Source organism: Trematomus bernacchii, unplaced genomic scaffold (genome assembly GCF_902827165.1).
Source record: "Trematomus bernacchii unplaced genomic scaffold, fTreBer1.1, whole genome shotgun sequence".
In the NCBI taxonomy this organism is placed as follows: Eukaryota; Metazoa; Chordata; class Actinopteri; order Perciformes; family Nototheniidae; genus Trematomus; species Trematomus bernacchii.
In genome coordinates, this window is record NW_022988097.1 from 4300006 (window position 1) to 4327904 (window position 27899).

The following is a 27899-nucleotide window of genomic DNA, read 5'->3' on the forward strand; positions in this document are numbered from 1 at the left end:
AGCACTTGTGAAAATGTTTTAAAGCTGCTCCAATTTAAATGTTTGAAGTAGTTATATGTAACAGTAAAAAACAGGCAGTGTGTAGCTTGACAGTGGGCTTGTGAAATGTATTGTACAGTATATACTTCAGGATTGCAGAATATTTTGCAGGTGCAGTTGGGCTTGAAAACAGCAGGAGCAGGTGGAGATGTCAGGTAAAGAAAACACAATGTGTTCTGAAACAAAAAAAAACAGCTATCAGTCCCATGTTTTATTGATATTGTCTCATAACACCAATATACATTACAATATGATATAAAGGAATTACAAAAGATATATATTTGAAAATAAATACTCACTTTATGAAACCTCTGCACTGGTCATCATACTTGCAATAAAGGAAGCCAACAGGGCCATCAAACGCCACTATTTTAATGCATTAGTTAATCCACCTCTTTTCGCGTGTATTGGTGTTAAAAAGTCAGATTATATGCTGGTGTCGTTGTTAGTTAAAAAACTCCTGTATTTTGCGCATTTTAGCTGTGTGAAAAATATCAAGACATTTGCATAATAAGTACTTTTACTTTTGTTACTTTAAAGTGGACCCATCATGCTATATTTAAATGATATATTGTAGGGCCATACCTATATAAGGTATATTTATATGTTTCAGTTTTCAAAATACCAAACAGATCATGCATTTTAGCCATGCCTCATTTCGCTCTATGTGCTGTTTGCTGTCTACGGGTCTGATTCTGCTGACCACGCCCCCCTGCAGGAGAGGGGAGACGTGCTCAGATCAGCTGCTGGGCTGTCAGAAGAGGGGGAGAAAAAGAGATCTCCGTCCTCCGTGTTTCATTATATAGAGTCGTTATTCATTTGTTTTAAAGCTCAATAAATAACAAAGAAGACCTTTGACCGGCACTTTTCTAATTTTGTCCGGAAGATTTAAACTTTAACGGACATCTTGACCGGCGAAAGTAACTGAAACTGAAACTCTGCCGCACGGTCCCCTCGTTCCTTGGAAGAGGCGGAGAGGTGGGTGTTTGTCATCTGCTGGTGGACTAACCGGAGAGAATTACAGTGCTTGCCTCGACGGGGAGGGATTGCATTGAATTAAAGCAGCAGGAGCAAACGCTTGCCTTGGGGAGGGAGAAAAAAAGCCACAGCGGAGAATAAACAGAAGGGTAACCATGGTAACTATGGGCGGGAAGTCTTCTTCGCTGCTTTTGTGGCAGACTACAGCGCCACTTACAGGCCTGGCATATGTACTACAGCGTCTCCAGCGCTTTCGAGCGGCAATGGCCGGCCGTGGCCCAACCCCACATTCCCCTGATAGGTGGAGAGTTGGCCCAATAGCCGTAGCGCCACTTCTGTGACGACATAGAAGTGTTCAAATCTGGATCAGTCTGTATCAGATCCGTTGCAGCCCCTTTTTTAGAGATTTGGGTATGGAGGAAAATAGAGAGGGTTGTGTTTTCTGACACTTGGTGAGTTCCCTGGAACACCGGGGACACATATTCATGTATAAAAGACGTATAAAAGTGCATTTTGCATGATAGGTCCCCTTTAAGTAAAAAGCATATTGAAACAGTTGCGTTTTATGGCACCTTTGGCCTTCCAGACATTGAACCCATCTGCTCACGGTGTAAAAAAAAAAAGTGCCATGCTTGCAGCATCCCGTGGACGTCATGGCAACCTGTGGGGAGGGGGGGCAGCAGGGGCGGCGCTGACTGTGCGAGCTGTCTGATATGTTGTTGTAGTCTGCACGAGAGATCTGAGCTGGACGATCAGAGCGAGCAGTGCAGCAGCAGCAGACTGTAGGATGTTGCGTCTGAGCTGCCGATTAGGCTGATCAGAGCCGGAGCTACGATGCAGTGACAGACTACACAGGAGAACACACACACTCACACACACCGACTGAGGAAGAGGGAGTAATAAGAGACGAATGCGCACGAGAAATGATCCGCTCCTAGACCATGGCACCGTCGGGCTCGGGTAGTATCAAGAAGGGCTGTCAGAGAGTTCTGTACTGGATCCCGGTCCTATTCATCGCCCTCATAGTGGCGTGGTCATACTACGCCTATGTGTTGCAGCTTTGCATAGGTAAGAAACCAGCTGTCTGCGTAGTATGAGGAGGAGGGGTGTGTGTGTGTGTGTGAGGGGGAAATGCCTCAGACTGGTGTGTATTTTTTTGGTAATGCAGAAAACTGCCTTTTGGTTAATGCAGTGTGTGGACAGTTTTAGTAACATGACAGCATTTTCAACAGGAATTGTCAGCATATTGAAACAAGGAAGTGGCAATTAGAAGTATTTTTCCAACCTGCTTTTATTGTGAAGGATATTTTATGACAAATAGAATGAATGTACAGAACAGCATTCTGAAATGAGATTCAATATCTGTGTCCAACACTAGTCAATCAGCACTATCTAAAAGACTTAGTGTAATAGCTTCAGGCTTATGTAGTTGCAGAGCTTCATTATCTGGATCTATATCCTCCACCACAACACAACCGGCATTATCTATTGGCAAGAACTCTGACTGTAATGGCTTCAGAGTCAGGCCGGCCTCCTTCTTTCACGTTCCATCGGCTGCTGAACGTTGGATGGTCGGTTCCAGACGGCGAGCTTCCTTCTCGGTGAGCCGTGAATACAGAGTTGACCTGGATATTGAGTTATGGTTTCTAGGATGTCTCAGAGGAGTCTCAGCAGCCAACTCATGTGCTCTATTTGGCAGCATCTCAGAACACTCGGAAAGCAGATCTCCTCTGTGAAAACGTGGGATGAAATGGAGACGGTCTAATGAGACCAAACAGAGGAAAACAATGCGAAGGAGGGGTTGTTACTCATTTTTATCTTCTCCAAATGTAGCTAGACATGCGGTCCAGCTTTTACTGTAAGAGAACACCTGATCAGTAAGATTTAGGGATTCATAGTGCCATGTCACTTGATGAGTATGGCGACAAAGAGATGCATGACAACTACAAAAAAGATAAAAAAAAACATCCACAGAGGGATGCATCAAAGACCAAAATAAGATGTGAAAACCGCCCAAAGACAAAAAAAGGGCACAAATGGACCCAATATGACATGAATTGGATGCAAAACAAACACAAAGAGACAAAAAAACATAATAAAAGATCCAAAATTACCAACAAGAGACGCTAAAGGTCCGGAAAGACATGAAAAACTACCCCAAAAAGGCAGAGATTGACCATACAAATATGCAACATGACCACAAAGGGCTGTACAATGACCACAGAATGTCGCTTAAGGCCAGAAAAGATGAAAAACACCACAAAGGAATGTAAAAACGCCATCAAGACTTAATTAGAGCACAAATAGATGCAAAACAACCACAAATAGAGAAAGAAAAAAACAAATATATGCGCCATGACCCAAAAGGGATGCAAAATGACTACCAAGAGATGTTAAAGTCTTGAATGTGATGGATAAAAACCACAGAGGGACGCAAAATACACCACAAAGAGATAGAAAACTCAAAGATGTAAATGACAAACATGTTACAACATGACCTCCAAGGGATGCAAAATGACCATCGAGAGACGCTAAAGATCCGGAAAAACTAAAAACAACCACAGAGGGTTTCAGAAAAAGACCACAAATGGATGTAAAACAGCCACCAAGACAAAAAGACAGCACTAATGGATGCAAAGTGATGAAAACAACCAACAAAGGGACTTAAAATAACAGAGATGCACAACAACAATACATGGAAGCAAAACACCACAAGCAGATGAGAAAATCCACAAAAGATGCAATGTTTAAAGTTTTATTTGGCATTTATTAACTGCAACAAAAATAATAATGTCGCTATCAACAATGTCGTTTTATTATCCCCCCCCCCCCCCCCCCTACCCGTTCAGAGTTAGAGGACACCATGTGTCGGTTGTGAGATATTAAGACATCCCTAATTACCGCATGACAGAAACGCCAAATCACTGTTGCGTCAGGCTTTTTGAACACCAACTTGTTTTGCAATAGAACAATAGCGACACTGTGCTGCGTTCAGGTCACATGGGACATGTTGAAAACAGCATCGGGGCAGGACAGCGGTCGCTCGGGGCCAGCATGTGTTCTGCAGACAGACACAGAGACAGTTGTGTGAAAGTGTCGTCAGCTGATAGCTCTCGTTCGGCCGCTGAGTTAATCCCATTGTCTGCCTTATATAATTTAACCCCAAGCGATCTGCATTTGACCCACTTTCATTCAAAGCACCAAACGTCAGCTTTTGAACAGTTTGCCCTTTTTCAGGTGGACACGTTTGTAATCAGGTGGTCTCAGTTTGTTCAAATCCATGTATGGTAGGACATTGACCTTGTTGTAGCAGTAAAGAGGAAAAGATACGGAGAGTAGTACAGCGATGCTTTCAAAGACACTTTAATATACATCCCTGCACATGCTCTTAATCACACGTACACTGATGCTTCACTCTCAGACTCTGGGGCGTTAAAGCTGGCAACGCGGCATGCACACGGTTTTTGGCTGAATGCCTCGATTCAGCTCCAATTGGCTCACCTTGCCTGGTGCATATGTGTGTGTGTCTCTCTCTCTCTCTGTGTGTGTGTGTGTGTGTGTGTGTGTGTGTGTGTGTGGTGTGTGTGTGTGTGTGTGTGTGTGTGTGTGTGTGTGTGTGTGTGTGTGTGTGTGTGTGTGTGTGTGTGTGTGTGTGTGTGTGTGTGTGTGTGTGTGTGTGTGTGTGTGTGTGTGTGTGTGTGTGTGTGTGTGTGTGTGTGTAGGATGCCGCCGAAGATGGATGATTCTCCATGCTCAGCTAATCATTGCTTAGATATTGGGACAAATAGAAAGCCGTGTCAGCTAAAATCTTTTGTCTTTTTTCATGTTCGAGTCCAGATCTCTAGGTGTGTGTTTGTAAAGGTTCTGGGCTTGTGTGTGTGTGTGTGTGTGTGTGTGTGTGTGTGTGTGTGTGTGTGTGTGTGTGTGTGTGTGTGTGTGTGTGTGTGTGTGTGTGTGTGTGTGTGTGTGTGTGTGTGTGTGTGTGTGTGTGTGTGTGTGTGTGTGTGTGTGTGTGTGTGTGTGTGTGTGTGTGTGTGTGTGTGTGTGTGTGTGAGAGATTGTGTTTTCAATGCCTGTTATCAATGCACAGCAATGCGGATCAAAACGAGAAAAAAACTCTTTTGATCACATCGTATTTTTTTGTTGGTACCCATTCATTTCTGGGACACCAATTTTCCCAATAGGGAAACATGTTTAAATTTAAAAAATATTATTACAAAAGTCATGAATATGATCACATTTATATTGTTTTATGTTGTGTTATAATGATAAAGAAATACAATTGGTCTATTGATCCCAATCAAGAATGTAAAAAACCCTTGGAGAATGGTACCGCAAGCTTCTTAATGGCTTATATACTGCTCAGATGCTTTTGTGATTTATTAAAAAAAAAAAGCTTTGTAAGTATTTTTCCTCTAAACAGAACATAAGAGACATTTAAGTGAATGTTGCAGCATAGAACTTCATGAGTGTGCTGTGTATTGATTTTGTGAGTGCTGGGGGTTCACAGAGTCAGTGCTCTTCAATATCCCATGGAAAAATGAAACACTTACTTTCCCTATGTTGAGATACACACTTTCTGCAGGTCATATGTCAAGCATTCTTAGAGTTCTCTTGTCTTTTTTCCTTTTCAGAGTCGATCGAGGGCATAGCAGAAAAGGGTAAGTGTTTAATGAAGCTGTTAACATCAAGAGGAATCACAAGTGTTTTCTGCTTCTGTTATATGTGGAGTTGAGTTCAGACCAGAGGAGGTTCAGCAGCCTTCAGTCTGGCACAGGCAGCCCACATCTAACGTCTATAATCAGCCTGTATTAGCTTCAAGTGTGTCATAATGTTTCCTTTAATCACCTCAGTGATGTTTTAATACCAGCTTTTATAAAATATACATGCTTCAACCACAGAGCCCAGAAAGAGACCGAAATAGTATTGCTTTTTATTATAAGCTATCTATATATATATATATATATATATATCTGAATCCTACTAACAGTGATCTCCTCTGCATGAATCTAATAACTAATGATCCTCAAAGTCAAAGTTAGTTAAGAGTATGATATGACAATTTAAGAGTGAATTATAAATGTGTCTAAAAATGTGGTTTATGCCCAAAAACCATTCAAATGAATCAAATTCTCACCACTTCCCTACTCGTCCGCAGTGCTAATGAGCTAATGTTGGCATGCTATTACGCTAAAATAAGATGGTGAGTATAGTTAACATTGTTTATGTTAAACTTCATATGTTAGCATTGTCCTTGTTAACATTGTAATGTTAGCACCTCAAAGCACCACTTTGACTTCACAGCAGTAGCAGGGCTGCAGACTCTTAGTCATCATTTTTGGAATATAAATCAGGCACTGTTGGCATTGTCTTGTAATGCAACATATAAACAAAATGTTATATCGTTCACTGTGATGGTCGATTATAACTGCCGTAACACAAAACTGATGTCATTACTGAATATTGTAAAATCAGCTCTGAAAATCACACCAACTGCTCAGTGTTACATTTTTAGAGCTGACTTTATGCATTTGGCTCTTTTTCTTTCCCTTTTAAACATGACCCATTAAGACAGTGAGAGATTAAGACAGAATACTGAGTTGAAATATTTTGTTTTTGCAAAATAAATCATATTGGATTGCAGCATTGCTATGAATATTCAGTGAAGCTGACAGATAGATGCTGCTGACGACTTGTTTATGATTTTCTGCTTCCAGTGATATACCTGCTGGTGTACCATGTCATCTTCATCATGTTTGTGTGGGCGTACTGGCAAACCATCTTCACCAGGCCCATGAACCCCCTGAAGGAGGTGAGCGCGTGTGTCTGCGACGCAGCGTTACTGATGCATGCTGGGAAGTGCGGATGTAGGTTACAGCCTCCGCTTGTGATTGAACACTGTATTCAGACTAATAACACTTTCCAGAGGAAGTGCCTGGAGCTGCTCTGTAATGGCTCTGATCCTGACCACAGCACTTCAACACACACACACACACACACACACACACACACACACACACACACACACACACACACACACACCAAGATAAAAGCCACTTTTGCATTTCAATTTTCGAGGCGAGAGCTTTCCTGGAACGCTGGTTCACATGAGGTTTTCAGATTTTAATAAAGTCACTTTTCATGTGTGCTGCGCTGTTCGTTATCATCGGACTTATTTGTTTCAGCTACAATCGCCTATAACTTGCCTGAGTGGCTGAAAGTAATAAGCTCTGTGCTAATTTGCTCCCATTTGCCTGCTGGGGCAGAAAGAAGCAAAACGAATGGAAGATGCAGAAACCTTTCACCATACTGAGCTACAGACGAGGGCTGCAGGAGTTAGAAAAATATAAATATAAAAAAGAAAAAACACAAATATGTAATACAACGAGGTGTTCCCTACTCTTCCAGTGTATTAATATGATGTAGCGTTGATTTGGAGTTACTGGATCACAAAAAAACGTTTTTTCCAATTAGAAAAATGTCATGTTAAATATGCTCTCTGGGATACTGGTCTTTTTACCTTGTACCAAATATTGTGCTTACTGTGATTTAGATATTGCACTAATCCATACTGCAATTTGAAACACATTTAAATGAATCGTCCAGACGTCGTGCTAACAGCTTATATGGAAAATCATTTGACTGTTTTGACAAATGTGACGATACCATTCATTAGAAATAAGAGAACTGATTGCAGATTGTGCTGTTGCTAAATCACAGGTGCTGTTCTTCTTTCCCTCTGCCCTGCGCAGTTTCACCTGTCATACGCTGACAAGGAGCTGCTGGAGCGTGAAGATCGGGGGGAGTCTCAGCAGGAGATCCTGAGGAGGATAGCCAAGGATCTGCCCATCTGCACCCGCACCAACTCTGGAGGTACAGCACACTGCTGCTGAGGCACAACAGCAGGAGAACTTTACACCAGCTGAGGGAGAAGGGCTTAGACATGACATGAGTAAAAGTAGTAATGGGAACGTTTAGGAATACTCTGTACAAGTACAAATCTAAGTAAGTAAGTCTAAGCATCTAACTATACTTAAAGAGGCCCTATTATGGTTTTGGGGGGTTTCCCTTTCCTGTAGTGCGTTGCTTAGGTTTGTGTGCATGTTAATGGTCTGCAGAGGCCATGATCACACATTTCCCTCCAGAGGGAGTTTCTCTCCCCCACACTCCCCCCCCCCCCCCCCCCCCCCCCCCGTCTGAAAGGCCTCCATTGGACTCCTTTGTTTACTTCTGTAACATAGTGACATCACCATGTAAACACTCACACTTCTATTGGCTAGCGCTCCAACACATTGTACATGATAGGCTAAGGGGCGGGACATCTCTAAGGTGGTTGACCAATCACAACAGAGCCGGCAAACTAACCAATCAGAGCAGACTGGGCTCTGGTTTCAGACAGAGGGTGAAAAGAGGTGCTGCAGCACAGGCAGTATGAGAAAAATAAAGAGCTTTTGAACATTAAACCATGGAGACAAAGTAAAGCTAATTTAAATTGTCTTTTTATATTGACATTTATGTTAATCCATAATAATACATCATAATTCATTAGTTAATTTAAATTCTTAATGATTAATATGAGCCTGCAAAGCATCTATAACTAATATTGTCAAATTATTTGGAGGGGAATACAAAAATTGCCTTTGAATAGAAGTGTAGTCAAAATAAAGTAGCATAAAATGGACATAGTGAATTAAAGTACAGGTGTGTCAATATTGTATTTAAGTACAGTACTTGATACGTTATTATTATAGTACTATATTTGTCCCCTTTTCACAACCCAATTCCTCTAGTTGTGTTCATGTATGCAACAGTTATACACCAAAGCACATTCCTTGTTTGTGTAACTGCATTCCCTCTTAACGTGTTTCTGATTCCTGATTGAGTAAATGAACAAAGTTACTTCCCAATACTGGTGTACGTTGTTAAATATGAAGTGTGGTCCAGTTTTGAGCTGCTGCTGACGGCTGTGATTGCCCCGGCTGTGTCTCCTCAGCGATCCGTTTCTGTGACCGCTGCCAGCTGCTGAAGCCTGATCGATGCCACCACTGTTCAGTCTGTGATAAGTATGGCTCCCTCATGCACCATACAGAACACCATGTACTGCACTCTGACAGGAGAGAGGGATTCAATTCCACTGACGTCTGACCCCGCTGTGTTTCAGATGCATCCTGAAGATGGATCACCACTGCCCATGGTACGTAGTGACAACCATTTTTAAACTAATGTCAGTGACACTTTGCTAAAGGGAGACATGGCAGGTGAATCTAAAAGATATCACGTGAAACGTCTCCAGTGTATTACTTATATTAGGAAGATCATTTTTGTATTCAAATGTTTCTGAAATGCAATGTTTAAATATGCAAATCAGTCATTATCTTGTAAAATAATTGCTCATTTGGGATGTAGCCTGCTTCAAAATGATTGTGTAATTTGGTCATAGTAGAATGAAATGTGTTTGCAGAGGCTCATTTTCTTTGTATCACTCCATCAATAAAAATTACCGCCATTAAAAACAAATATGTATGATATATGAAAATGAAGCCGTCTGTAAACACCTTTAGAATATACATAGGAATGAAACTCATTTTGATGAAACAGCCTTTGAATATGTATTGTAAAACTGCATATATTTCACAGTTGAATAGGGTTATCATTTTTAAACTAATATATATCACTATATAACCTTCCCAATTGATCAATTACATTAAGGACAAGCAAGTTTTTTGAAATCTTATGTTTAAACATTGAAATAAGGCACTATCTAATTCTTACTCTTGGGGAATTGGATGAAATCTACAAATGAATATAGAGAAAATATTCTGAATAAGCTTGTTTGTGGTCCAGGGAGGCATGTGGCGCAGTGGGTTGTGCGTTGGTGTTCGGATTAGGGGGTCACAGGTTCAAACCCCACTGCAGTCAGCATGTCGTTGTGTCCCTGGGCAAGACACTTCACCCCAAATTGCTCCTGTGGGGATTGTCCACAGTATTGAGTATGTAAGTCGCTTTGGATAAAAGCGTCTAACAAGTGACATGTACAAATGTATTTCTTTCTGAAAGAACATGTTTTATGAAAGTAAGTGCATGACAAATACGCTTTTGCCTCAGGCTTTTTTACTCAGGCTTAATGGGAATTATTTTTCTTTGGCACCCAGTCACTTTCCCGTTAGCGCTTGTAAACACATCACATGGAAGCACAAGGAGCTTGTTTACTGGACAAATATTGATACTGTTCTCCTCCTGCTGGAGGACAAAACAAACCAGTTTCATTTTCGCCAAACATTGGTTTATCATGGAAGTAGCTAAATATAAGAATGCAACATGCCATCGGCTCACACATCAACAGGATAATTTGTTGTTTTCTGTTATGCTCTCAAACTACCAGAGGCCTGTACTACGAAGCCGGATTTTCGCTTAGCGAGCTAACTTCAGGGAAAACTCTGGGTTTCCGGTCCTACGACGCTAGTTCACTTCTTACCGGGCTAGATCTCCATGGTAAATAAATGCTGAACGGCTAACCTGCTCTGGAGCAGGTTAGGTTCCAGGATAAGAGATCAACTCAGTGAAAGCACCGCCTGCTGACCAATCAGAGCTCCGTGTGCGGAGTTTAAAGCGATCAAGTCATATTACAGGATAAAGGAAATACAGAAAAACTGCCGTTGCAGGAAAGACGGCCGGCAAAAATCAACTGACTGTGTTTATCATGAAAATTAATAGAATATCACTTCCCATCTTCAGAGCAATCTGACTATTATAACATTAGCGTTAAGAAAGCTTACTTAAAGGTGGGGTAGGTAATTTTGGAGAAACCAGCTCGATATCGCTAGAATTTGAAAATACACAACCGGAAAAAATCTGCCACTTCCTTATAGAGCCCCTCCTCCAACACACACGAACGCGCACATGACCAATGAGGGCACGAGATAAGTTTGTGCACAGATGGAAGGCTGACAGGCAGGTAGGCCATCCAGTTATTTTAGCCGGCCCGGCTAAAATGATTGGTCGTACTTTTTACAGTATTACGGCTTCCACAGAGGACATTTTTTTATGGATTTTTTGTCAAAGCACTTAAGATATTTATTGCTATTGGGATGTTAAGAGCATTCCATGGAATATAACAAAAAGTGTATCTCGAGCCGGTTTCTCAAACTTACCTACCCTACCTTTAAATATCTGCCACAAGTAACCGGATCAAAGTCAGTTTGTGTGTTGTGGATATTTCCGCAAGCCGTGTTCTCAACATTTAGCATTTTGCTTATTAATTTTTCATGGTGGGGCTAAGGTGGGGCTAAGCCATTTCTTGGTATGGCTGTAGCCTACCCCAGCCATACCCTGCCGCTGCCACTGCGGGTAACTCAAACATATCCAGGATATGTTGAACTGGATTCGTAGTACAGGCCTCTGGTCACCTTATTCACATGAAACAAACTGATTGGAGGTTTATTAGAAAGTTCGGCCAAAAAAATCTGATCTGTTATGTCTCAGAAAGGGCTTAAAATAGCATTCAAATACAAATACTTAGGTGCATATCCACAAAACCCCTAAAACCCCTGTCACCAATATTTACCGTTCTTCTGTTTTCGACTCATTATCAACATTCAGCAGACTTGATGTACTAGTGATAACATTTCCCTTCTCTTACCTCCATCCTCGCTGCAGGGTGAACAACTGTGTGGGGTTCGCCAACTACAAGTTCTTCATGCTGTTCTTGGCATATTCGCTCCTCTACTGCCTTTTTATAACCGCCACAGATCTTCAGTACTTCATCAAGTTCTGGCTGGTAAGTCTGGCAATACTACCACAACACAAAAGGGTTAGCACAAAATATGTCAAATCAAATCTGAATAAATCTGAAAGCATTCTATGTTGAATATGTGGGATTTGATTTCTTTTAACAAGGCTGGAGGTAGAGCACATTTCCGTCTGAGAGAACATCGGGTATGGATCAACTAGTTAGTGGCACTGAAATAGAAACAGTTTAAAGGAATAATTCAACCACAAAATAACAAATTGTATATCGGTTACTCCCTCACTGTTACCTTGAATTAAAAGTTGTTTTACATGAATCCATGGTGAACACAGAATACAAAAACTGAGACAAATCGTGATGGAAGTAAGTAAATGCAAATTAATACAAATCCAAGACTCAGCTGCCCAATCGTATGCTAACTACTTCCAAAACACATGTGTTTTCGCTAAAACAGGAAAGCATGTGACCCATTTTTTGGAAATGTCCAAAATAATAAGGCTTTATAGTAATTGCCTTTGATATGTTGTGTCATTTACCTTCTGCGTTTTTTAATGTGTTCACCGTACAGGCATTGAAGTTTCCTTCAATGATTCAATGTAACATGGGGAGATTAATTAAAAAAAAAATAATGTCAGAGGTGAAGTATTCCTTTAATAAGCTCCTCAAGAACACCAGTAGAGTAGAAATCCCTCAGGTCCCACAGCCTCAAAGTGTCTGCTCTGTTGATGTTTTGGCTGTTACTCCCCCTCAGAACGGCCTCCCAGACACTCAAGCTAAGTTCCACATCCTGTTCCTCTTCTTCTCGGCCTCCACGTTCTCCGTCAGCCTGGCTTCTCTTCTGACCTACCACTGCTGGCTCGTCTGCAAGAACAGATCCACTCTGGGTAGGTGCTTCCTGCCTGCGTCTGTTTGTGGATGCTGTAATTATACGGCGTCTGTTTACTCTGTGTATCTGCTTTGTCTTTGCTCTGATGAAGATGGATGTCTTGTTGTGTTTTCCTCTCAGTCAGTCTCCATCCTTATCAGTCATTTGACGAGCCTGTGTTATCAGACAGCAGTTTCTCATTATGTGTGCACAGTGGCACTTTGTCCGTGTGTTGCGGAGATTGGATTATCCAGTGGAGTATGTTACAGTGTAATGCAAAGACACATGGCTCTGAGCAGTAAGCAGCTTAGTAACAGACACTGATATGGAGAGTCACACATGGTGGCACAGCGTCAGTTCTGTACAACAAAGACACGTTCATTCACAGTTTGTTGCAGCCATTCAGCAGTTCATGAGTTTTCTGAATGAGCTCCTGCTAATAATCTATATAAAGACTGAGAGGGAGCGCTGAATTAATCTATCTCCATGTCAGACTCACTTCTCTCCTCCCTGTGTCCTCTCAGAGGCAGTACGTTCTCCGGTGTTTCGCCACGGCACCGATAAGAACGGCTTCAGTCTGGGCTTCAGTAAGAACTTCCGCCAGGTCTTTGGGGATGAAGTGAAGTACTGGCCAATTCCTATTTTCTCCGGGTAAGGTCCAATGGGCATTATATAAATAAAATGATATTCACAAATAAACACCATAAGATTGAAGGAGATAGTTAGGATTATTTGGGATAGGATTGTATTAGGTACCTATCCATAGTCAGTGTATTACGTGCAGTAGATGACAGGTTGGAGAAACAGACAGAAGTACCAGCACATTATCGTCTGCTATATTTACAATATTTACATATCTTTACCTTTCTGTCAGACCTTTTCTGATGGGGGACTGAAGCTGTTTGCTTTACTCCTTTTAAAGTCCCGCTTCCCCCATTCAAAGCAGTACATTGCTTTACTACCTTCTGGTACTTTACTCCATTTCTGCTAACTGGCATTCTTACTGCCATCTGCTGTAGGTAATACTACGACTATGGATAAGCAGCTCAAACAACCCCACTGATCCATCCCTTTAAGGAGGGTAAGCCAAATAAATCTGAAGCATGTGTTAATTATTTATAACTTATTTTGGAAGGTTGTTTGATAGTTAACTAAACCTGATGACTGACAAGTCTTGAGTCTGGACTGAAGGACAAGCAGGTCCAAAACGGCAAGAACCATTACTCCATGCAACTGTAGTCAGTGTCAGTAAAACTGTAGATAAGCACATTATGTGGATATGAAAAGTTTATGAGTGATGTTATAATGCAAATTCATTCTAGCATCACTATGCACAGGACTACATTGACTTTAGAGAAGTGTTGAACGAGGGAAGTCTTCAGCTCGGGGATCAGAGAGTGCTGTCACTTCTGAAACAAAATGGTTCAAAGGAGGGAAAAGTCTCAGAGGAGACGTGCGAGCATTAACTCCAGTAAACAACAACAACAACAACACCGCTGTGAATTCATGCTGAAGCTCCAGCTTTGACGATATTGCCAATTCATTCTGCCCGAGTGAATCTATAAAACTAAATATGTTGTTGTGAAGAACACATCAGATCCATAGACTGTATATATAAATGGACGTAGTGTCCGTGACATCACCCATACGTAGGTTTCTGCAGAGTTGCTGAGAAACCCTTAGTAGGCGGAGTCGGCCGCTGCCGTCTCGACAGTGACGTCAAAGTCTAACTCCCGCCTGCTCCAGCCTGATCCAAATAAGGGCAAAGAGGCGGAGCCGAGGCGGCATAAGATAAGTCCGATATTTAAATGAAGAATACTCCACCAGGCACCAACACAACAAACACGTCCGAGTTCAAGTTGTGTTCCCGGATCAGCCTCGCAGCTGAGCCCCTGTAGCATCCTGGAGCTAACAGAGCTAACGTAGCTAGCAGAGGGACAGAAAGCTAGAAGCAGCAGTCACCGCAGAGACCTGTCCATCAAAGTGACCATGCCCTAATTTATGCAAAACCTTTAAGACCTAATATAACTAAAAGCGGTGCGTTATAAAAAAATGCACTCCCCAATCCATTGTCATGAAGGTGGAATCTAACTATATCCAGAATCATTTTTATTGCATCCAGGGGTAGAAACATGTTTATTTCTGCTGTAAATTTGGGCATTTTAACATGGGGGTCTATGGAAATCGCTCCTTTCTGCAGCCATCCCCTATCGGCCAATAGATGAACTGCAGTTTGTGGCACTTCCTTATGGGCTTCCTGGCTCTGCCCCTGCTCTGCCCCAGAGTTTGCCGCTTGATCAAATCCAGTTGTAACTTCATACGGAAATCCATTTTGTTACATTATTTGCAACAACTGCTAATATTTGTTCAGTCAAAATAGGCTACCCTGTTATACTCAAACACAGTAAATAGAGACATTAAACTGAGACTATGTCATGTTTAAAAGACTACACACAATTCTTATCTTTATGAATCAAAAAATAAATTCATAAGAAAGAAATTGCACCCCTGGCCTGCTCAATGAAAACTTGTCTGGCTGCTACAGCTTTACTTCTCTGGTATGACAGCTGGCTAATGCGGCTAATGCTAGCTTATGGGGCTAATGCTAGGTAATGATTCATCAGTTCTCTACTTAAGAATATCCTAAAAATGATATTCCCATACAACAGTAGTTCATTGTCAAACACTTTTTAAAGGAAAACATATTCTCAATGTTAACTTGTTTCAATTTATGAATGTAACTCAAGTTGTGTAAAAAACATATTTATTTTAAGCCAAATCATTATTTGATTTTTGTTTTACAACGATAACCGTTTGTTAAGAACTGCGACCATAATTGATACAAAAAATAAGGTTCCCCAAAAAACTGAATTGAGAGTGCATTTAAGTTTTATTGGAACATATTTTAAAATGTTTTACCTTTTCCTTGTGGTACTCGTTCACTGTTTTTTAGCTGTTATTATTATTATTATCCTATAACTGTCACTGGTAGTCCCAGTATCGTCAGTTTGTTATAGACTCACTTTAACTTTTTATATTAGCCCTAGAATAGAATAAAATACATATATTGTACACATATATATTTCCTACTATGTCACCTAGGCTATTGAACAGATATATTTCCAGGTTTTTATTTAGACATTTTCCAACTCCATTTTTTTTCCGCTTGACTTTCCAGTTTAGGCGATGGTTGCTCGTTCCCGGCCTGTCTGGTGAATCTGGACGTGGAGCAGGCTGTCTCACCCACGGGCTCCACCCCCGTCAACAAGAGGTAAGGCAGACAAAAGGAACACACACGTCCATTAAAGAAATAGTAAAGCACAGAAACTAAAGAGCTGCAAAACTGCAAGTCAGCGCCTAATGGTCTATTAACCCTGTAGGTTTAATGAAGCGTGCACCACCTTGCAGCAGTTACAGTCTTGCAGTTTTAATTAATCATTCAGATCATATATGGATTGCAGGATTTAGGAGTATTTTATTTATAGAAGTAAATACTCCTCCTAGGCTCATGATTTATGTCCATACATCTGTATATTTGTGTGTGTGTTTACAGTGCAGCAGACGGACGCCAGTTCCCCTCCAAGCCGCTGAGAGAGTCTCAGAGTCGGCTGCTCACCAGCACCCCCTCCTGGACAGAGAGTGACATCGCAACAGACAAAGACAGGAAGGGTGAGATAATGTTATACTGTATTTATGATGTTTTTTTATAGTCACTTGCTTAAATAACCCCAAGAAAAATGTTTTTCTGAGATACACGTTTCTCAGTCTTGATAAAAACTACCAAATATGAAGTCATGATTGTACCTCTTTAATGCCAGTTGGTCTTCATAATGCAATGCAAAACCACAAACACAGAACATTTTCTCTATAATATATGCTAGGAGAATTGGTTTTCACAGTCAGTGTTATTATCAACAACATTGACTCGAATGCATTTTAATTTACTATTGCAAAAAAAACTTGAAAACAGTTGGCCCATGGGGCAAAAATGGTAGAAAATAGTACAAAATATTCTTTGTAGTGATGGCTCTAGATTGAATGCCTGATAAATGCTGGTCATAAATGCATGACTTTCAGTAGACCTATTATGTTTTTCGGAGGTTTCCCTTTCCTGTAGTGTGTTATATAGGTTTTTGTGCATGTAAATGGTCTGCAAAGGCTAAAATATCTCCCACACACTCCTTTACAAGTTGGCCAACAAGTTTAACACAGGCACAACAATTTATTTTTATTTTTATTAAGCAAAACCAATGAATGTCCACATTTAGGCGCAATGGCTACATTATTTGTACCATTATTATTCATTTGAATGACTTCAGGAAGCACATGTGTCTATTCAGGTGCCAGTAACCAGGCGATGACCATAGAGCATGAGGCGTAACCTGTGGTGGAGAAACAAGAGACGTCTTCAACCCAGAAGAGGTGAGTTTACAGTCTCATAGAATCTATAAACGTATCAAGTTATTAAATCAACAATAATATGTCTTTCATTCAACAGGTGTACGGCACCCTCCTCAGTGTTTGTGACTATCAGAACTTGACATGGTGATGACATCATCAAGAATTGTTGTTTCCCATAATTCACCTTGCTTCTGAGAGGTTTACGCAAAGCTTATCATCGGTATTACTCTTTTTGCTATCACCAACAGTTTTTGCTGCTATCCTGAAAGTATTGGGGCTTCTGAACGGGAATTGAAATACAAATTGCATTACAACAATCACGTTTGTACATGATAAGCACAGAGCAGCTATGGAGGGGTGTTATTTTAACACTTTGTACACTAGGAGATCATTCTGAGCTGCTATTGTGATACTGTTAGAGAAAAATAAGGATTGTTTATGTCATTCTCGTAGCTTAGCACACAAATAAATGCTGTTATAAGTTTGCCAAATGTTTGCACATTGAGTATAGACTAGTAGTGGTGTTAATGTGATGTAAGTGATGTTTCTTCAGCCATTTATTTACTTCTGGAGGGGGGGGATTGATGCATGCTCTCATCTCAGGATGTCAACTCAATCACACCCATTTGTAGTGAAAGATGTTACCCCCTTTGCTTGGATTGAACAAAATAAAAGAAAGTGTAGAGGTTAGTAATTCCATTTGAATAAGGGCTCTTCTTACTGGTTATAGCATGAGTGAGGATGTTGCTGTCACACTGCAGGTGCCGTGACAGTGTTTTCCCCTGCCAAGTATCCAAACTGCTGTCTGGTACCCCGGTACACGTCAAACTGCCGGACAGAAGCCCCCCGCCGTCTCTGGAGGCGAGCAAAGCTTCGGTGTAATGCTGCGGCTCTGTTCCTCATCAAAAAGCAGAAACTGTCCTGTGTTTTTCTAACTCGCAATGGGAATTTGTGGATGTACCGCAGAGCAAAAAAAAAAAAGGCCCAGCTGCTTTGTACAGGATATTTTCACTTTGTGAGTCTCTTCTTATCTTTGGCTGTAAATGGCTGTTATACTATTGGTAGAATGTATGCTTGTTTAAAAAAAGCTTCATTACGACAGTCAGTGTCAATCTATATTTTTCTATTCTTCTCTCTCTATGACTCCAGAGAAAATATTTGTGAGGCGATGTACTGTACAGTTGTGATTCCTTATAACAATAAAAATGATCTCGTCTCCAGCCTCCCGATTCAGCTCTTTGTTGCACTCCAGTGAGGATATCTCCAGAACAGAGCACACTACAGTCACACTTTCAAACTTTAGTACTAGTATTAGTATCCGTATACCAGTATTAGTGTCTGAATATTAGTATTAGTATCCGATTATTAGTATTTGTATCAGAATGCTATTTTTCAAACCATCCTTGTATTATTAGTATTAGGGTACGAACATTACTGTTAGTATCCTAACATTAGATTTGAACTCATCCGGATATAAGTATTAGTTTCTGAATATTATTAATTTTAGTATTACAATATTAATATTAGTACCCAAATATAAGTATTTGTTTTGGAATATTAGTATTGGTATCCAAATATACATGTTAGTGTTTGAATATTAGTTTTAAACGCATTTTGATGTTAAGTTTACAAATATTAGTATCACAAGATTATTACTGTATGAATATTAGTTTTGAACTAATCCGAATATTAGTATTATTTCCCAAATATTAGTATTAGTGTCCGAATATTGGTATTAGTAACAGAATACTAGTATCCAAATATTAATATAAGTATCGGAATATTACTATAACTATCCAAATATTAGTGTTGGTATTTGAATATTAATGTTCAAGTCATCCTAACAGTAACAGTATCCAAATATTAGTTTTCAACTCATAGGAATATTAGTAGTCAAATATTACTATAACTATCAGAATATTAGTATTTGATTATTAGTTTTCAACTCATCCGAATGTAAGTATGAGTATACAAATATTAACATTGGTTTTCTAATATAAGTATTAGTATACAAATTGTAGTATTAGTATCCAAATATTATGACTTAACTCATCTACTCAACTCAAAGGTATAAGAAGAATGATGTGAATGGCTTGATTGTACAGGACTGAGCTCATAAGCATTTTGACAGGAGACCGAAAATATGAAAAGGGCTTAAACTTCAAAGTGTTTAGTAATGTAAAGGCTGAGAGCATTTATGGTAGAAAAGTTTCATGCCTTTATTTACAAAATAATCTAAAAACAATCCTCTTGTATATTGCATATCTTTCTTTTGACTCCGTAACAGTGTGAAAGATGTGTTTGAGGGTCAGGGAGGTGAACACATGTTGAAGCTACACTTCAACACACCTATGGAAGTTCAGGACACTACTAGAACAACACAGCATTTATTCAAACGAGGAGAACATGCGGCTCTTCTACGCAGCATGAATGAACTGGAAAGCAATACAAAAGAAACTCATTCAAAAGGCCAGAACTACTAATTGTAGTTTTTTCCATTGAGTAAAAGGTTTGTCTTCATTATAACGACTCTAAAACTCTAGTAAACCTTATCATCTCAATTAAAACGTACTCTCAACAGAGTATTCAAGATTAGCCTCACCGTGTCTTACAGCAGACGAGGGGTTTTATACTTTATCATTCTTTCTTCGGGTCTAAATTCAGTAGAAATCATTGCAAGACCATAATGCTTTGCTGCTAACATGCACAAATAATCCATATTGCTCCGAAGAATAAACACGGAAAACGTAGATAGTAAAGAGGAAACTGTGTTGTTGTGTTAGTCTGATTGGAGCTTATTCAGGACATAACAAACACCTTAATACAAACAAAACATTCATGTGCATGTAAACACACTGACTCCCTTTATCATTATCATACAAAGCTCCAATGACAGAGGGCGCAATAAATTAAAGTTTAAAATATAAGCAGCTCATTTTAAGGCTGAGCGAGGTTGTTGTGAGACTAAAGGTTTGTGTGTCAAACGGGAACGTAGAAAAGGCAACAAAGAGGAGAGAGACACCAGAAACATTTTCAGCTTTCCATATAAAATCAGGTTAGAGCTTTTAAAGTGCAAAACATTTCTACAGAACGTTTCTTTTTAGGAAAACTAAAATCCCATCCTCTTAAATATTTTAAACTCCACCAGAACGTGTACACCGATTCTAAGGAATAAAAGTCACACACACGAAGCTAGCATGTGTGAGGACAGCTGTGACTTTCCTTAATGTATCTAAGGTGAGCAGAGCCTATGAGAAGCAGCTTGCTAAATGATGCGAGAGCTTTTTTGTTATTCCAATATCATGATAGTCGTCCGGTTGGGGTCACACTGATGGTGCACGTGGACCTCGGGGCGAGGGGCGGTGGGGCGGGTGTCACGACTGCTGCTTGTTGGCCTCCTCTTCGTAAGCGTTCCCCGTCCCGTTCTGGACGTAGGTGGAGCCGGAGCCCAGCCCATACAGGTGGCCGCAGTACTTTGCATCGTCGATATGATCCTCGAAGAACATCTGTGGAAGATGAAAACACACGATGTTGAGAAGAGACACTTTCACTTTCTTTTAGGATCATAGTGCATGTGATGAATCGTAGTTTGTTTATAACCCTTGGGACTCACAGAGAATAGTTGCTCTGATCTCCTTTGATTAAAAATGGCAAACAATAAGGAGCCCTCATTACACACCAGTGATTATAAATATTATACTCATTTTCCACTTTCGCTGATTTTGTATTTAATATCAGTCCCAAATATTTCCACTAGACAATGGTTGAATGTACATTTCATTAAAAGATGAAGGTACTTGTACATTATTTGAGTATTTTCATTTTATGCTACTTTATACTTTTACTGTCTTACATCAGGTAGGCAAACAATCTACTTTTTACTCCATTACATTTATTTTACAGACTTAGTTACTTGTTCATTTTCTGATTTAGATAATCAAAACAAAATATAGATCAAATAATAAATGATCATATATTATATGTGCAGCTATCCAATAGTACATCAAATTATTAAGTGCAACATTGAGATGATGAACACAATAATGCATAAAAAATACAATATAATATTATAAAATATAATAATTTAATATATATGGTGCTTTTGCTTTTGGTACTTAAAAGTACATTTTTATGAAAATATGTTTTACTTTTATTTAAAGGTCCCATGTCATGCTTTTCCGGTTATTACCCGTCCCCTTGTGTGTTATGAAGGTTTGTTCTGCATGTAAACGGTCTGCAGAGTCACAAACCCTCAAAGTACACCCTGTAGCGAGTAAAACTCTAACACAGAAAAGACCTGTCTATGCTGCCCCAGAACGCCTCGTTGGACATTTCTTTTTCCATTGTTTTCTTCCTGGGTATGGTGACGTGCCCATATCCAAATGGACCCATCACACACACACACACACACACTCTCAGCAGCAAAACTGTGGCGAGCTTACACTGTAGGTGTGCCGCGTTTGGGGGTGCGGGTGCTAGTGGAGCCTCGCAGATGGAGGTGTTGCAGCCCCCTCAGCACCCCCCCCTTCCCGCGTCCATTCGCGATATCTTGCTGTCTCGCAGATCCCACGCAGCAAGCAGGAAATGAACCCAGCTCACACTGCCCGCTCCTCACAGCAGCGAGCCGCGCAACGTCCCGCCAACACGGCACCCAGACCCCACGCAGCATTCTCATCTGTTTGTCATTACTGGTCTCATTTTCTGGTTGCTAACGTCATTGTAACACATAATCACTGATGTTCCGCTGTAACGGTGGTGGACTCATCAGAACAGAGTGGGCGAGCTGACCAATCAGAGCACAGTGGGCTCACAGGGAGGGGGGGGGGGGCCGGAGCTCCAACAAGCCGTGTAGGACAGAGAGTGAATACACGTACTTTACAGAGATGCTGTATGAGAAACCAATGTGAGTTTGGAAAATTGCACAATATAAATCTATTCTAGTAGACCTCAACAATGGAATTATGATCAGTAGAAATGGCCATGACATGGGCCCTTTAAGTACAATTCTGAATTAAGGACTTTTTACTTATTTTGACACTGCAGCATTGATAGTTTTACTTAAGTAAATAATCTGAATACGTCTTGACATGGAATAAATTACAATGTTGGCTTCAAACTAACCGATGAGGGTATCAGTGAACCAGCAACTTACATGGCAAGTGAAAATGTACTGTTTAAATGAATGGAGTGTGGTTGCGTGGAAGAGAGTTTAGATAAAAGCTTCAATTGGTTGTCAGAAAGGGCTGTCTGAGGGCAAGGTAAATCGGTGCATTGTTTTCAATTAAGCCTGATCTCTTAATGATTTTTTAAAATGTGGTTGATATCGCTTTTGTCACTTTTCTGTCATCTCAATTTCAAACAATCCGAGCTATCGCTGTAAGTTATGCTTTGGGCTGGTTTTGTGAAATTAAAATTGGATACACAACTCTTCACCCTGATTGGAGGAGCCTACCTCTCTCATTTTGAAGAAAGCCATGCCTGTGAGTAAGGAGTCGGAGCCGGCCTGGTGCTGCGGTCCGATCCTCTCCAGCTCCAGCTGCTCAGCCACTTCCTGCAGCCCGCCCTGAAAACAAAACACACACAGTCACTGAAAATACAAGCTTTGTATCAAAGTAAAACCACTAACAAGATCACAACAGGAGACACTGTGCTACCTGCTGAAATATGTATTAAGGTACCTTCAGGTTTTTACAACTCTTCATGAGGTACTTGACATCGTAAATGACGGGGAAGTACAGGCGCAGAATCTCAAAGAAGTCCACCTCCTCCTCAGGCAGGTTAGCGTTGGACAGAATCTTGATCAGGTATCCAAAGTCATAGCCACTACAAAACACATACACACCATTTAACTATGTTTTATAAAGTGCACACAGCAGGAGGTTTTAAGAGGTCTTGTTCACATCCCTGTTCAGTCTGTACATTTGAGGACAGATAACTACACAAAGCCACGGCGTTTACCCTAAAAAAGTATCTTGTGGTTGGGGCCTTTGATTTAACAACAAGCATCCTACTAATTAGAGGTCAAAACAATAAGATGTTCAGTGTATTCATAACGGCAAATTTATCCCAAAAATGTAGTTAATTTCCAATAAACCACACAAATGTAGATGAAATTAAGAAATACAATGATAAAAACAAAATAAATAAATGAAAAACAACATAACATGAGAGCCTGTTGATAAAGGAGTGTTCTAAATACCTGAAAGGGATGACAGTGGTGTTTCAAACCTAAGCTTTGTTTATTTTCCAAAGCCTGGTTATCTTTAGCCTCAGTTTGCCATGGAGACACAGTGGGAAACTGAGTATGAAACGAAGATGTTAAGCAGCAGATTGTAGACATTTGCTAAAAAATAAAGAGTTACCACTAACTATCAGAGACCAATATAATAAGACATGTTTTCATTTAAATCGAGCAGCAAATTGGAGAGCAAATTTCAACAGGAGATTTTTCTTCATTTTACATGAGAGACAAAAACGGCCACAGTTCTGCGTAACATCTTACCTCTCACTAAGGTAAAGACACACAACGTAATAAATAAAGAACTAAAAAAATATAACACACTTCTATAAGGCCAAAGCAAATATCATTAAACGTTTCAACCCAGGAGTAAGAGCAGACTGTAGTTGGGCTGATTTACATTTTTGCCTGGGTGTTCAGATGTACACGATTGAACCGTCTGAACATGGATAAAGAAGCAAACTGTGCAAATGGAGTCACAGCGCCGCGTTCATTTGTGTTGCGTTAGTATAAACAATATGATCAACATAAAAATATGGTTGTTTAAAAATGGATTAATGGAGCCACTAGTAGGGATGGGTATCGTTAAGGTTTTAACGGTACTACTACTTTTATGGATACCGCTTATCAATCCGGTCTTTTAACGGTACTCTTAACGGTTCTTTTGGAAGGAAAAAAAATGAGGTAAAACTAACAACAGTGTTTTAACAAATCGTATTAAATAATGTGATGACAGAACTGTTAACAGAATAGCTGAAACTTTAACGAAATTAATAACTCAGTTACCTCTAATCATTAACCCATGTTTGTATAATTGAGTTAACTCCGTGTGTTGCTGCTAGCATACATAATACCTGACGTGGAAACGCTACTCGTGGATGGGGCTACAGAGCCACTAGAAAGACCGTTGAACCCGGTGCATTTCTCCGTCTGAATGTGGTGCACTTTTGCTAAATGTTTAGACAAATTGCTCGTGTTACTGCCCTTACATGCTAAACTCTTATTGCACTTTTGGCAACGAGCATTGTCCACATCGAGACGGGTAAAGTTTAACCACACCTTGGAGCGCGTTCTCTCCGCCATCTCCGCCGTGTGTGTGTGTGTGTGTGTGTGTGTGTGTGTGTGTGTGTGTGTGTGTGTGTGTGTGTGTGTTTTAGATGTCTCCAGTACCGATAGAAAGACCGATAACGTCGGAGCTTAACGGTACCACGGTCTTTAATAATTCCGTCCCGGGGCCCCTTTAATACCGGGGCTCGGTACCCATCCCTAGCCACTAGTGTCTGGTGAGTCACCTTAAAAGGTAGGGTAGGTAAGAATGTAGAAACCAGCTCGAGTGCGCTAGAATTTGAAAATACGCAGCCGAAAAAAATCTGCCACTTCCTTCAGACTTCCTTACAGAGCCCCTCCTCCAACACACACGAACGCGCACATGACCAATGAGGGCACGAGATAAGTTTGTGCACAGATGGAAGGCTGACAGGCAGGTAGGCCATCCAGTTATTTTAGCCGGGTCGGCTAAAATAACTGGTTGTGCTTTTTACAGTACTACGGCTTCCACAGATGAACTTTTTTTATGCATTTATTGTCAAAGCATTTCATGTATTCATTGCTATCGGGATGTTAAGAGCATTCCATGGAATATAACAAAAAGTGTTTCTGAAGTGAATTACCTACCCCATCTTTAAGTTTGAGGTTTACTAAAAAAAAATCTTGTTTTTTGTTTGGCCGAAACAAGTTATGGATGCGAGTGTGCACGCCGCCATCTTGAATCATCACGTCAAAATACACAAGGGTCAAGTGAGATAGGTAGTTGTGAACCTCAGTATGTCCTGTTAAATATCATTCAGTCAAATCCCACTGCAGACATGATGACTCTATCGCCCCCTGGTGGCTGGCTGCAGTATAGGTCAAAGACCCCTCCCTTTCCTTGTTAATGAAGGGACATGATCTAAAGTAAACAACAACAATCAAATTACATGTCATTTGAGATCGTTGTAATTACGGTGATGTGTCCATTTTTCTGATGGTTTTAATAATATGATGCTATAAAGGGGGTGGGACGTCATGATTGACATCTGTGAGAGGGAGGATTGGGATTTGTACCTGTAATTTAAGAGTTTTCATAACTGTGATTGTCTGTTTTTCAAAATAAAGATCTGTTAATATAATCTATAGTTCATACAGTCACTGACCATGTTGCCAGCTAGCTTAGCAGCATATCTGCTAACAGTTAGTCAGAGTCGCACCATCTAGTGTGGCCATACAGTATAAGACATTTGCATGTTTCTGAAACACAAATCAAAAGTCTGTTTAATAGAACATAGGTCAATTGGATTATAAATGTCTTTATAAAGATATAATAGTGAGTTGTTGTGTCTTCAAAAAAGCAAATCAGTGACCGTGGTCCAAACACTACTTGGTTATAGCAGCTAGTTGGTTTCCAGGCAGTCCAATCCCCTATTAATATTGGACAGACTCTGGCTGCTAATTTCTTCCTTAGCGTAGGATGTTAGAATCTTATACAAGATATTTTGGCTTCATTTTTGAAGAGTGGGAGGAAGTGGAAGATATATGCTTTATCTTTAATTAACTGACAATCAAAAAGAGAAAACGGAGGGCAAACCTATACGATTCCTTTTTCTTTATGCAGATGCCTAGAGAATATAATTGAAAAAAAGTGACTTACTGCAAAAGCAGAATACCTAGAGTACCTGTGGAAAGACAGCCACTTGACCCCGTCACAGAGCACCACACCTGACGTCATCACCAGCTCTGCAAAGTACAGCGCCTCAATGCCTTCGTCCTCGTGCTTCTTGAACTGAATCCCTGAAGTGGTCAGGAGCTCGATGGAGTCCTGTGCATACATATCTTCTCTGAAGACAAACACACACCACACGGTTATTATATCAAACACAATGTTGGTACGAGAACAGTAATTGAACCTCATAATTATAAAAAGAATCTGCCTTTTTATAAGCTGCATCTGAGGTGTTGTCCTGTGAGTTCCAAGTTCTACATTTTTACATCAAACAACGTGCATCGTATTGATAGTATTTATAAAGGATAACTGATAAATGTGTAACTTTTATTACTGTTTCATTGGTGTATGCTGTAAGTGAGCTGAGATACTCGTTCATAAACACTCACATGCATGCAATGGATGCATTTAAATGCCACATATGGAGTGAAAGAAGCCCAAAAGTAATCTTACGTGAGGTTAAACTTAAAATTGAACTGCCATGTCGATGTTCCTGGAGGGTATTCCCCTTGTTCATTCATAAACGTGAGGCCCAGCTGGATTATCTTGAGCAGATCTACATTGCAGCGCAGTAGCTGGTACTGATAGTCGGCGTTGCTCCTGAACTCTCCGATCGGCCTGGCTACTACACCTGGAAACTCTGTGTCCTGTAAGAGAAACAGACAACCCGTTATGCAGAAAAATAATTCTGTCTGCTTCACACAGTGTGCACTCTCTATTAGCACATCTCACCATAGCAATGTAGTTGTATTTTCGGATGACATGTCTGATCCTCTTCAGCTCCTCCTCCAGGTTATTTGCCCAAACCTCACATATTCTTTGACTGTGATCCACAGTGGCAGCGGGCATAGTGCCACTTCATGTAAAGAGACACATGCAAGGGGGGGAAAACACAGTTATCTACCCCAACATGCTGACAGAACAAGTAATGAGAGGTGGCAGGACAAAGGCATTCAGTACATGATTCCTAGGAAATACTGACCAACCATTTGGCTAACATTGTATAATTTTAATTGCAGGAGATACAACCTGCACTTGGGGTTAAATCACAGATGCCAGTCTCAACATTAGGGAAGCTACCTCAGAGTGGGATGCACCTGGGATGCTTCACATTACAAGGAGACATGTTGACAGCTGATTTAGGATGTGCAGGACGTGTTTGGCTGCATGTTGTTAGCATTAGCTCGCTTCAGGCTGTTTGCAGCAGCACTTTGGGCTAGCTAGGTCACCTGCAGCTGATAGCAGGCTACAAACTGAGCTAACCTGAGCAGGACAGTGGAGGCTCTCAGCTGGGAGGATGAGTGCAGGTCTAACACACTCCTCTGGTTCACAGCTAGCACGACGGATACGTTAAGAGTGTGTGCAAGACATGGAAAAGACGAGTAACTACCTGCACACTGCACATACATGTACACACACCAACACACACTTCGACAGTGCAAAGCTCACTGAACTTACCGTTCCCCGAACCGGGCGGGTGTGTGTTTAAGTGTGTGCTATCTGCAAACTGTTAATATGTCTATGTTATTGTGTAAGGGGGTTTCCGCTAACTTTTAAATACTTTATATTCGGAAATGTATCGATGTCAACCTACGGCTGCCATCACAGCTGTGCCTGCCACATGACGTCATCACGTAAAACTGAGACGTGATGTGCGTAAAAGGCTACGTTCTATTTGTTCAGTGCTCCTGCATCTTTGGTTGCGGTCGAATAGTCCAAAAATCAGCCCCTATCGTCTATCCCTTGACCTCCGTGTGAAACGTCACGGGGTTAAGAGGCGAAGTCCCTCCCCTTCCGGTGGGACTCATGGGACCTTATTTCGGAAAAAGTATGCATTGATTGATTGAAAAGTTTATTAACAGCTTGTATATTG

General features: G+C 40.6%; 2 protein-coding genes across 4 annotated transcripts; one reads left to right on the plus strand and one right to left on the minus strand.

The window, feature by feature from the left end:
- Positions 1 to 1732: 1732 nt before the first annotated feature.
- On the plus strand, positions 1733 to 18270 carry zdhhc2 (zinc finger DHHC-type palmitoyltransferase 2). The gene is made up of 13 exons (XM_034121436.1): positions 1733 to 2085; positions 5652 to 5678; positions 6735 to 6829; positions 7770 to 7890; positions 9011 to 9080; positions 9179 to 9211; positions 11674 to 11794; positions 12516 to 12648; positions 13154 to 13280; positions 15808 to 15900; positions 16183 to 16298; positions 16970 to 17051; positions 17128 to 18270. The coding sequence occupies exons 1-12, from the start codon at positions 1959 to 1961 to the stop codon at positions 17008 to 17010; spliced, it is 1104 nt and encodes a 367-aa protein (XP_033977327.1). The 5' UTR covers positions 1733 to 1958; the 3' UTR covers positions 17011 to 17051; positions 17128 to 18270.
- Positions 18271 to 19224: 954 nt separating this feature from the next.
- Positions 19225 to 27764, minus strand: cnot7 (CCR4-NOT transcription complex, subunit 7). 3 transcript variants are annotated; one of them, XM_034121341.1, is made up of 7 exons: positions 27485 to 27764; positions 26759 to 26882; positions 26480 to 26673; positions 25980 to 26141; positions 22709 to 22853; positions 22483 to 22593; positions 19225 to 20536 (listed from the first exon to the last, which is right to left on the minus strand). In XM_034121341.1, exons 2-7 carry the CDS (start codon positions 26873 to 26875, stop codon positions 20405 to 20407), a joined length of 861 nt encoding a protein of 286 aa, XP_033977232.1. In that variant the 5' UTR covers positions 26876 to 26882; positions 27485 to 27764; the 3' UTR covers positions 19225 to 20404. The 3 variants fall into 3 exon arrangements, with proteins under 3 accessions (XP_033977232.1, XP_033977231.1, XP_033977233.1); XM_034121340.1 differs by having other exon boundaries at positions 25971 to 26141; XM_034121342.1 differs by having other exon boundaries at positions 25971 to 26141; positions 26759 to 26849; positions 27485 to 27762.
- Between the last annotated feature and the right edge of the window lie 135 nt (positions 27765 to 27899).

Excerpts from the sequence above, each read along its gene's own strand:
- zdhhc2 (XM_034121436.1), top strand. The coding sequence starts at position 1,959 with ATGGCACCGTCGGGCTCGGGTAGTATCAAGAAGGGCTGTCAGAGAGTT. Across the intron at positions 7,891-9,010 it reads CACCCGCACCAACTCTGGAG|CGATCCGTTTCTGTGACCGC; the intron begins GTACAGCACACT and ends GTGTCTCCTCAG. Across the intron at positions 9,212-11,673 it reads ATGGATCACCACTGCCCATG|GGTGAACAACTGTGTGGGGT; the intron begins GTACGTAGTGAC and ends TCCTCGCTGCAG.
- cnot7 (XM_034121340.1), bottom strand. The coding sequence starts at position 26,875 with ATGCCCGCTGCCACTGTGGATCACAGTCAAAGAATATGTGAGGTTTGG. Across the intron at positions 22,854-25,970 it reads TCTTTCCACAGGTACTCTAG|TGGCTATGACTTTGGATACC; the intron begins GTATTCTGCTTT and ends TGTGTTTTGTAG. Across the intron at positions 22,594-22,708 it reads AGAGTTGTAAAAACCTGAAG|GGCGGGCTGCAGGAAGTGGC; the intron begins GTACCTTAATAC and ends TTTTGTTTTCAG.